Source organism: Panthera uncia (assembly GCF_023721935.1).
Source record: "Panthera uncia isolate 11264 chromosome B2 unlocalized genomic scaffold, Puncia_PCG_1.0 HiC_scaffold_24, whole genome shotgun sequence".
NCBI classification, from domain to species: Eukaryota; Metazoa; Chordata; class Mammalia; order Carnivora; family Felidae; genus Panthera; species Panthera uncia.
Genome location: NW_026057580.1, coordinates 49,653,955 through 49,664,946, shown reverse-complemented (window position 1 = coordinate 49,664,946; position 10,992 = coordinate 49,653,955). Strand labels below are relative to the sequence as shown.

The 10,992-nt window shown below is 37.5% G+C and overlaps 1 protein-coding gene across 3 annotated transcripts in view; it reads left to right on the top strand.

Annotated features, from left to right (window-relative positions):
* Positions 1–10,898, top strand: part of UBE2J1 (ubiquitin conjugating enzyme E2 J1) — a 26,520-nt gene extending 15,622 nt beyond the window's left edge. For all 3 annotated transcript variants that reach the window (XM_049652917.1, XM_049652918.1, XM_049652919.1), the window contains exons 6-8: positions 2,171–2,300; positions 3,849–3,968; positions 10,548–10,898. In XM_049652917.1, the coding sequence (XP_049508874.1) occupies positions 2,171–2,300; positions 3,849–3,968; positions 10,548–10,826 (529 nt within the window). In that variant the 3' untranslated portion in view covers positions 10,827–10,898. The remainder of the gene's footprint in view (positions 1–2,170; positions 2,301–3,848; positions 3,969–10,547) is intronic.
* Positions 10,899–10,992: the final 94 nt, after the last annotated feature.

Sequence of the window (10,992 nt, the reverse complement as noted above, 5' to 3'; positions counted from 1 at the left end):
TTCTTTCTTTCTTTCTTTCTTTCTTTCTTTCTTTCTTTCTTTCTTTCTTAATGTTTATTTATTTGAGAGAAAGAGTGCACATACATGTGTGTGCAAGCAGGGGAGGGGCAGAGAGAGAGAGGAAGAGATAATCCCAAGCAGGCTCAGTGCTGTGAGTGCAGAGCCTGACGTGGGGCCTGGTCTCACAAACTGTAAAATCATGACCTGAGCCGAAATGAAGAATCTCTTGCTTAACTGACTGAGCGATACAGGTGACCCAACTTTTCTTTGTAAACCTTGTTGCCCGGTTCTGGGGATATACCTTACTTTAGCTATTAATTGCAAATTATAATATGTACTTTGAACATACAGCTTTCTTTTTTTTCTTTGTTGGCTTTCTGTCTTGATACTTCAGTTCATGTATAAGGAGGAAAAAAAAAGAACTTTGTTTTTTTGTTCTAGACTTCTCTGTGTAAGATTCTAGCTTCTTAGTCTGTGATAGAGGATTTTTAAAAGCATGATTTTGTATTCATCCATAGTAGCATATTGTCCTTGTGGATAAACTAATATTAAAAATAAACATTCCCCTTTAAGTTTCATCTGACTTCTCAGTTAAAAGTGGACACATTTTAAGGCAAATAATTTGGATACAACTGACTCTCAAAAGGATATGGACAGCAGTCCTTCTTCTGGTGAAACAAACATTCATCAACAAGTACTGAAGTCATACTACTTTTACATATATTTTGTTCATGTGAAGTTATTTAATAAATTCAATAACATGTTCTTTCAAGACCTAAGGCTTTTAGTATGTTGAACTGTAAATACAATAAAACAATTTTTTTTTTTAAGTTCAGCAATGTAATACATACTCCTGTGTATTATACATATTTACTTCCAGTCCTACAAATCCTTAGTACTCTTGTGAACTTTAGGGCACTTTTGGCTTTATCTGGACTACAAAGGGGAAAATGAAAACATAGAAAAACAAATAAATCTTAGGAGATAGTCTAGTTAACAAGTTTATCTTGAGTCTATTTAATATAGTGAGTGATAAATTTCAGCCTTTGGATTTTAAACAAGTTCTCTGTCTTTCGAGTTATACTGCTATTTATTTTTTTATTTTTATTTTTTCCAAGTTTTTATTTAAATTCCAGCTAGTTAACATACAGTGCAATATTAGTTTCAGGTGTAGGATTCAGTGATTCAACACTTACATACAAACACCCAGCGCTCATCCCAGCACGTACACTCCTTAATCCCCACCACCTATTGCACCCATCCCCCCACCCACCTCCCTCTGGTAACCATCTGTTTGTTCTCTGTAGTTAAGAGTCTGTTTCTTGATCTGCTCCTCTCTTTTTCTCCCCTGTATTCATTTGTTTTGTTTCTTTAAATTCCACATATGAGTGGAATCCTATACTGCTATTTAGATGAATCGGATTTGTGAATTTTTTCCCTGGAAGTATCTGTAACTTCTATTTTTTTTTTTTAATTAAAAAAAAATTTTTTTAACGTTTATTTATTTTTGAGACAGAGAGAGACAGAGCATGAACGGGGGAGGGTCAGAGAGAGAGGGAGACACAGAATCTGAAACAGGCTCCAGGCTCTGAGCGGTCAGCACAGAGCCTGACACGGGGCTCGAACTCACGGACTGCGAGATCATGACCTGAGCCGAAGTCAGACGCTCAACCGACTGAGCCACCCAGGCGCCCCTGTAAATTCTATTTTTAATGGTTTCTTTACTGTTTTATATATGTTTCTGCTAAAACATAATTTAAACTTTATAATGGACTTTTTTCCCACAGGCTTAACATAGTTTTAAGTGTGACCTTGAGGACAGTGTAATTAGACATTTTGTATGTTTTGTTGTATAGATCTAAAGCTTAGTTTTCTTTAGATAGTATATTAGAAAAAGATGGAACCTAAGCCCTGGATTTCTTTTTTTATTTTAGATTTTTAAAAATTGAGATATAAGTGACATGAGTTTCTTTTTTAACACCAACCTAACTTGTATATTTGTCTCAGAACTTTAATTATTGCCATAATTGTCTAATTTACATGTAGATGAATATGATATGGAATTATCCAGTGTTCTTTTATTTTAAATTTAATCATTCAGTAGTTGCGTGTCTTGAATTACCATTCAAGTATGTAATTTATACCCATCAAAAAAATTATTTCCTACCAGATCACAAGATTTCTGTTGTGAGGGATGTGGCTGTGCCATGAAGGATGTCCTGTTGCCTTTAAAATCTGGAAGTGATTCAAGCCAAGCTGACCAGGAAGCCAAGGAACTGGCTAGACAAATCAGTTTTAAGGTACTCTAAATTCGTAAATAAATTCTAATTATGTGATCCTTTTGTTCTGGATAGAAAGTAAAGCAATATAGTTCTGTTGCAATAAGGTTTTATAAATCATTTTTTCTTATTATGACACTAATAACATACATTCACAAAAGCATTACAGCATACCAGTTAAAAGCTTGGATTCTGGGGGCACCCTGTGTGGCTCAGTTGGTTGAGCCAATTCTTGATTTCAGCTCAGGTCATGATCCCAGGGTTGTGGGATTGAGTCTTGTGTCAGGCTCTGTGCTGAGCATAAAACCTGCTTGAGATTCTCTCTCTCTCTCTCTCTCTCTCTCTCTCTCTCTCCCTCTCTCAAATAAAATAAATTTTTTTTAAAAAGCTTGGATTCTGGTATATAATGCTGGGGTTCAGATCTCAGCTTTGCTATTTATTAATAGTAGGACATCAGGTGTATTACTTAGCCACTGTGCCTTTTTATCTGTAAATAATAATGTTACTTATCTTGTAGGATTCTTATGAGGATTGAGTGAGTTAATACTTAAGTATATTGTATTTAGAATTGTCCCTGATACTTAATAAATTATTATAAAAATATAATAATGTATTATTTTTTTAATGTTTATTTTTGGGAGATAAAGACAGAGCGTGAGCAAGGGAGGGGCAGAGAGAGAGGGAAACATAGAATCCAAAGCAGGCTCCAGGCTCTGAGCTGTCAGCACAGAGCCTGACGCAGAGCTCAAACTCACAAATTGCGAGATCATGACCTGAACTGAAGTTGGATGCTTAACTGAGCCACCCAGGTGCCCCAAAAGTATAATAATTTAGAAGGAAATAACAATCATACATAATCCCATCCCCAAGAAATAACTGCTGATAATATTTTGGCATATCTCCCTGATGTCCTTTTTTCCCACATATATTGCATATAATTACTTCTGGAATTTAATTAGCTCTATTAAAAAATGTCAACCTGCATTAAACAACATGCTGCTTCCTCCCTGTTCACCTCTCTTGTATCCTGTCTGTCCTTTCATATCCAGTTCTCAGGAGAAATTTTTCCTTCTATTTATTGTATTGCCTGGAAGAGGAGGTGCTTAGGAAGTGTTGGTTTTTTTCTTTCTTCTGAGGATTCCAATTGTACTTAAAATTGCTTTTCTGAAAATTGTAGGGCCAGATGTGTTTTGTATATCCGAATTCCAGATTTTAGAAAATATCAAACGTATACCATATTTTAGCACCTGCAGTGACATCTGGGGCAGTACCCCGTAATCAAATCTATTAACATTCCCTGAGCAAACCTGGGGATATTTACACTAATGTGGGACAAAGACTGTTAATAACCTCATCTGTCAGGCTTCGCCTGGCAATTACCAAAAACTTAATTTGGAATTGTGGATTGTGAACCATGGCTGTTAGCTTTGTCTCTTACCAAATAATGGCTCCTTGAGAGCAGTATTGTCTGTGTTTCTTCCTAAAAATAAGTCCAAGAGAGAATTTGTAGCTTGTGGGTTATTTTGTATATTTGTTGTAATATGCTCTTGGGTTTATCTTATTTTATAGGCAGAAGTCAATTCATCTGGAAAGACTATCGCTGAATCGGACTTAAACCACTCTTTTTCACTAAATGATTTACAGGATGATATACCTGCAACATTCCAGGGTGCTACAGCCAGTACATCGGTATGGCTCTTTCTTTTACATATATGTATGCGTATATCAATATCATTATTTGCAATAGGAGGAGGAGATCTCTAGATGAAATATCTGAATATTTTGATTCTCCTGATAGGTGGACTCCAGCCCACCCTTCCCTCTAATGAATCTTACTGTCTTAAGCAAATTTTTCATACTTTTGAAGCCTTCTTTGTTGTTAAATGGAGCTGAACTGAATAATTTTTGGTCCTGTCATTCCTCCAGAATTCTCTGATTTCTCTGAAGAGCTGGTTATAGTATATAACTATATAGCTATACAGTATATAGCACTACACTCTGAATAAAACAAATTATACATACATTGGCCACTTTCTAAATAGGCACTGTATCTTTGGCAGGTTTGTTAAGCCACGTTAAGATACTCAATAAAGGACTAGAGCCAAAGGTTTGCATTAGACCTGCCCTGCCCAGTACTGTAGCCACTAGCCACATGTAGCTATCTAAATTTATATTTTCAATTATTCAGAATTAAATTTAAAATTCGGTTCCTCACTCGCACTGGCCACATTTCAAGTAACCCATAGACAACGTGGGGCTTGTGGCTGCCAGATTGGACAACATAGGTATTGAACATTATCATCTCAGAAGGTTCTGTTAGACAGCACTGCCTTCCTTGCATATAGTAAGTGTCCAATAAGTAATTGTTAAATGAAAGATTAGATGAATGCTATGTGTCTTGTTAGTTGTGCTCTGACCTTTTATCTAAATATTGGTGGGCATAGGTCACCAGGGATTGATTAAGAAAATGTGACTGGATAGTTGCTAAATAATTAGAATTATGGGGGAAAATGTTGACTTCCCTTTCTAAATATAAAAGATGAGCTGTATTTTTGGTAACAGATTATTTGGTTGAGTTAGCCACATCTTTTCTCCCCCCCCCGCCACCCCTTCAGTTTTAGAGAGGATTTTAAAGGGTCAGGGAAATTGAAATAGAAGCTGGCAAACACAGATTTGCCCTTTCCTCAGGAATAACTTACTATAAAGTGGGACTGAATAGTCCTAAGTGATTGTTCTCTCCCTTCTCAGAGAGTGAGATGGACAGAGAGAATAGGTTGAAAAGGGAAGGCAGGGGGAGGGTGCTCTGGAGGAAGTACTTGGAGAACTGGTGATGGAGATACAAGGAAAAAGTATATGTGGAGAGTGAAATCATTTGTACATGATCTCCATGTATTTTTATGAATTGCAGAGAGATATTATGAGTTTGTTTTAGTCAGTAAATGTTTTACCTTGAAATATTTGATGGGGCGCCTGGGTGGGTCTGTTGGTTAAGCGTCCGACTTTAGGTCATGATCTCATGGTTCGTGGATTCGAGCCCCATGTCAAGCTCTGTGCTGACAGCTCAGAGCCTGGACCCTGATTCCAATTCTGTGTCTCCCTCTCTTTCTGCCCCTCCCCCACTCGCACTTTAATGTTTTAAAAAACATTTAAAAAATTTAAAAAAAGAAATATTTGAAAATATTTAGATTACTCTTCACCTTTAGAATTCTAATTGTTTTTTATTTTATAGTTTTTGAAAAAATGGAACCAACCTATTATAGAGAGGAGGGTGGTGATCTTTTATCACCTGTAAGGACAGTCTCCTGATATTTTGATGTGTTTAAATCTGCCTTCAGTCTCTTTTTAAATCTATGTCAAGTCCCTCTGTTGCATATCTCAGTTATACTTATTCTACTTGTAATTTATTTTATTATTAATTATTTATTGTCTATATTACTTCCAAGACTTTGAGTTCCTTGAGGATCAGAGCTCTCTTTCTACTGCTCTGTATCCCCAGTGCCTGGCCTAGTGCCTTGTATATAGTTAGGTGGTCAGTACATATTTGTTGATTGAATAAGTGAATCTTAGAATTGGTACTTAAAAAATACTAGAAATATAGGTAAAGAAGTCAAGAAGTTTAAGTAAATTACATTGCACAGTCAGTAATATTATTACAGTGGTATTTTCCATTTTGGTTTGATTTGATTTGTTTCAATTTTTATTATTGCGGTTTAGTTGACATACAGTGTTATTAGTTTGAGGTATACATTTTGATTTTAAAGTACATAAAACTTAGAATTCTTTTTATTTATTTATTTTTATTTTTTTTTAATTATTATTATTTTTTTTTAATGTTTATTTATTTTTGAGACAGAGAGAGACACAGCATGAACGGGGGAGGGGCAGAGAGAGAGGGAGACACAGAATCGGAAGCAAGCTCCAGGCTCTGAGCCATCAGCCCAGAGCCCGACACGGGGCTCGAACTCGCGGACCGCGAGATCGTGACCTGAGCTGAAGTCAGACGCTCAACCGACTGAGCCACCCAGGCGCCCTTAGAATTCTTCTTAATAGGTATAGGTAATTAATTGATACCAATTCTGGTTAAAACAGTGATAAGCAATAAATTGTCTACAGTTGCAAGTTAAGCTCTTAATTATATTTACATACAGATTTATCTCAGAATATGATTATATAAATTGATCACAGTGGAAGTAATTGAAACTTGGTTTTGGCTAGGGGTGGCTGCTTTATATGCAAGTGTAATATAAATTCACTAAAATGTTATACATCAAATCCCAGATAAGCTATGTTTTTTTAGCCTTGAGGGGGCGAGAGATTGCCCAAAGTCTAAATACAGCAGATAATATCAGGCCATCTGTTGCTTTTTGATGCAGATTTTTTTAGCTGTGTAGACTGGGGAGAATACTGATGGTAGTTTTATGTTCTTCCAGTCTGTCAGATTTTTTCCCTCTTCCTAGGGATTGAGATTCCAAATAAACTGTTTCATTTTGTATTAAAAAGTACACACAAAACTTCCTTCACAGATGCAGGTTATTCCAGATTATTATAGAAAATTCATATGTATTACAGGGGACTTACTTGTGACTGTGATGGTTTTTAAAATTAATTAGATTAAATTAAATACAACATCATGTACTTCTATCTTCCCCAAAATGGTCACTTCATCTTAATTAAGGAGATGGAAATTGTTCTGACTTAAGTCTGCATTCAGTGATAGGCGTGTTTGGACAAGTTTAGGTAAACAGCAAAGATTTACAAGTCCTACCAACAAACATACACAGCATTATGAAAATGCTAAAGCCAACTCCATGTGACCTGCCAAGATTTTATCCAGTTAGTTCTTAAACTCCAAATAGTCTAGGTTCCTCTGGGTCTATAACCTTGGGGTTGTTACTGTGTTCCCTTAATGTGATTGTTTTAAATAGGAAAAATTTTAGAATTTTATATTGCAGCACTAGTCAGTAATATATTATCTAAAAGGCATCTTGGGGCGCCTGAGTGGCTCAGTCTGTTAAACATCCGACTTTAGCTCAGGTCATGATCTCACGGTTTGTGAGTGCAAGCCCTGCATTGGGCTCTGCTGACAGCTCAGAGCCTGGAGCCTGCTTCGGATTCTGTGTCTCCCTCTTTCTCTTTCTGCCTGTCTCCCGCTTGCACTGTCTGTCTCTCTTTCTAAAAAAAAATAAGTAAACATCAAAAGGCATCTGAAATAGAAGAATCTCATTACATTAAAGCAGTATGTCTATATGAGTATTTCCATGAAGTGCATGTACTAAAATATCTAAGGTCAGTGTTTTAAGGTGTTGTTCTGAATATGTTAATGATACCAACAGAGGTCTGAAAAGCTGTCCTAAGTAATGACTTTTTAAAAATCAAAATATAGTGTCTCCAAAGGGGTATGTTAATAGTAACAATGTTAATAATAACTAATATTTAATCAGCTGTTGGGTATCCTAAGCACTTTATATCATTACTGCCTTTAATCCTTGTAACTACAGAACTGGATATTATCCTCACTGTACAGATGAAGGAGCTGAGCCTTAGGTTGAATAACTTGCTTAGGGTCTTGCATCTCTGCATCTCCCAAGTGGTAGAGCCAGCCTAGTAATGATAAGGCTCCCCGATCTAGTCAGGGTTATGGGCATTGTATTTTCCCCTCAAACTAATGGAAAAAATAACATGTATAAAATAAAAGCTTTGGGGCGCCTGGGTAGCTCAGTCGGTTAAGTGTCTGACTCTTGATTTCAGCTCAGGTCACAGTCTCACAGTTTGTGAGGTTGAGCCCCATGTGTCAGCGCAGAGCCTGCTTGGGATTCTCTCTCTCCTCTTCTCTCTGCCCCTTCCCTGCTCCTGTGTGTGCGTGCGTGCCCCCACTCCCTGTCTCTGAAAGTACGTATTTAAAATAAAGAAACGAAAAGCTTTAAACTGAACCAATCTCTTGTGCTAGTTTCTGGATTGATAGCAACTTCATATTTTTTATTTTCCTTAAGAGCTTTGCCTGCAAGCCTTGAGCACTTTTGCTGCATCAGACACTTTTAACTTCTTGGCTGAGTAGTTGGAAGAATGGGAGAGTTTAAATGGAATGTTGCTGTATTGGCTGCTGTAACTCAGTTCAATCCAATGAGTATTTATTAAGATATAATAGGATGCCTGTGACAATGTCAGACCTCATAAAATGCTGCCACTTTGTGGATCTCTTCTCTTCAATGAGTGTGTTGTTGCTGGGAGTCCTGGAGTTTGAAGTCCAAGTTTGTGCAGCTCTAATTCAGTATCAGCACTAACTTTTATATTTTTAACTCAAAGTCAGTAGTTCCTTTTCTACTTCTGTGTTATGGGTCATTCCGTATGAGTGCTTCCAAAGGATAGTTTTAAGAAACTCAGATGATTTAAACCTCTTTTAAAAAATTTTTTTAATATTTATTTATTGTTGAGAGAGAGAGAGACAGAGTGTGAGTGGGGTTGGGGCAAAGAGAGAGAGATAGAGGGACACAGAATCTGAAGCAGACTCTAGGCTCTGAGCTGTTAGCACAGAGCCCAACGGGGGGCTCAAACTCACGAATCATGAGATCATGACCTGAGCTGAAGTCGGACACTTAACCAACTGAGCCACCCAGGCGCCCCGATTTAAACCTTTTAATGCTGAAATGAATGTCAGATTTAAAAGGTAATTTCTTCTGTAGGTAACTCAGATCAGCAGTTTCTTCCCTAATGTTTATAGCTATTGCCAGGGCAAAGCTATCTTTTAAAGAAAGTATTTGAATTATATTATTTGATTATTTTTCCTACTCAATATTGAAATTTTCTCTCATAGAAAGTACTTTAATGTTTTATATTTACTCAGTTTTTACAGTTATTCTGAATAAAACATGCATTCTTATTTTTTATTTGAAAGGGTGTTGGCACAAATAGAACCAGTATAAAGTTGTTTTCAGTAAAAGAATTAAAGGCCATTGGGTTATTAAGAGTTAAGGTGTCTAGGGGTGCCTGGGTGTCTCAGTTGGTTGAGCATCCGACTTTGGCTCAGGTCGTGATCTCACAGCTTGTGGGTTCGAGCCCCGCATCAGGCTCTGTGCTGACAGCTCAGAGCCAGGAACCTGCTTCAGATTCTGTGTCTCCCTCTTTCTCTTTCCCTCCCCTGCTCATGCTCTGTCTCTTTCACTCTCAAAAATGAATAAATGTTAAAAAAATAAAAGAGTTAAGGTGTCTGTATAAATAGAATTCATATTTTATAGAGCTTTATTATCTATAAACTGTTATTCAAGATTTTGAATCACTTGGTACCACATTATGGTTATGCTTGACCGCCTAGGCAGTCATTGAAAGGAGAGAAAACAGTTGATACCTTGTGCTTTGTGGGGGTAACTAGTATGCCTAAGTATGCTTTACATACGTAAAGTAACACAATTCAAACACACAGTAAAGGGTTCTTCTAGACTTGTTCAGGTGACAGGAGTTATGAGGAAGCCTAAGTCTGGTTTGAAAACTACATCTGATTTTTATTTTTTTTTTTAATTTTTTTTTTTAACGTTTATTTTTGAAACAGAGAGAGAGCATGAACGGGGGAGGGGCAGAGAGAGAGGGAGACACAGAATCGGAAGCAGGCTCCAGGCTCTGAGCCATCAGAGCCTGACGCGGGGCTCGAACTCGCGGACCGCGAGATCGTGACCTGAACTGAAGTCGGACACTTAACCGACTGAGCCACCCCGGCGCCCCTGCATCTGATTTTTACAACAGTACTGCTGTGAAGAATGCACGGTTTGAAATTACGCTCTATGCTCCATGATTGTTGGTGGAAGTATGCTGATATAGTAAGATCATGTTGGAAGAGACCTGGTTCATGAAAGGCACACTGTTAGGAGTTAAACTTTTTTTTGCCATTTAGGATGGCAAATTTTCTAGCAGAAAAGAAATCACATTGCTTTCTTCCTTGGCTCTCCTACAAGAAGTGAGGTGTCCAGATGCTTAACAGATATTGCTGGAGTTACACCTGAAAGAGAATTAGAAGGCCTCCTATAGAGCAAATGGCTAAACTCTGTCCTTGTCTTATTTGTTGCTGATAAATTTTTTCTCCACCTGGTGAGTACTCAGAATAAGTTGTGTTGTTGGCTTATTCAGGAGGGTGAGTAATTAGTCCCAGCATTCAGCTTGGTAGTTTTGCCTTTAGTTGTATTTTAGTGCTCTGAGATTCTGTGTACTCTTGAATGGACAATAGATATGTATACAAGTTTTCTTTGCCAGTTTCAAACAAAACTCCCTAAAATTTTCTAGTACGGAGCCCAGAACCCCTCAGCAGCATCCCTTCAACAACCTGCTCAACCTGTAGCTAAGAATACCTCCATGAGCCCTCGACAGCGCCGAGCCCAGCAGCAGAGTCAAAGACGGTCGTCTGCTTCCCCAGATGTGATCCAGGGCCAGCAGCCAAGAGACAACCACACTGATCATGGCGGATCCGCTGTCCTGATTGTCATCTTGACTTTGGCATTGGCAGCTCTTATATTCAGACGAATATATCTGGCCAATGAGTACATATTTGACTTTGAGTTATAATATTGTTTTGTGTCTTAAGAGCTGTGACTCTGCTGCTTCATTAAACATTCTGCATTGGGTATAATCTAAGAATTGTTTACAAAAAGATTATTTTGTATTTACCCTTCATTCCTTTTTTGATCCTTATAAATTCAGTATAAATATAGCTAGACTTTCAGACTGTATC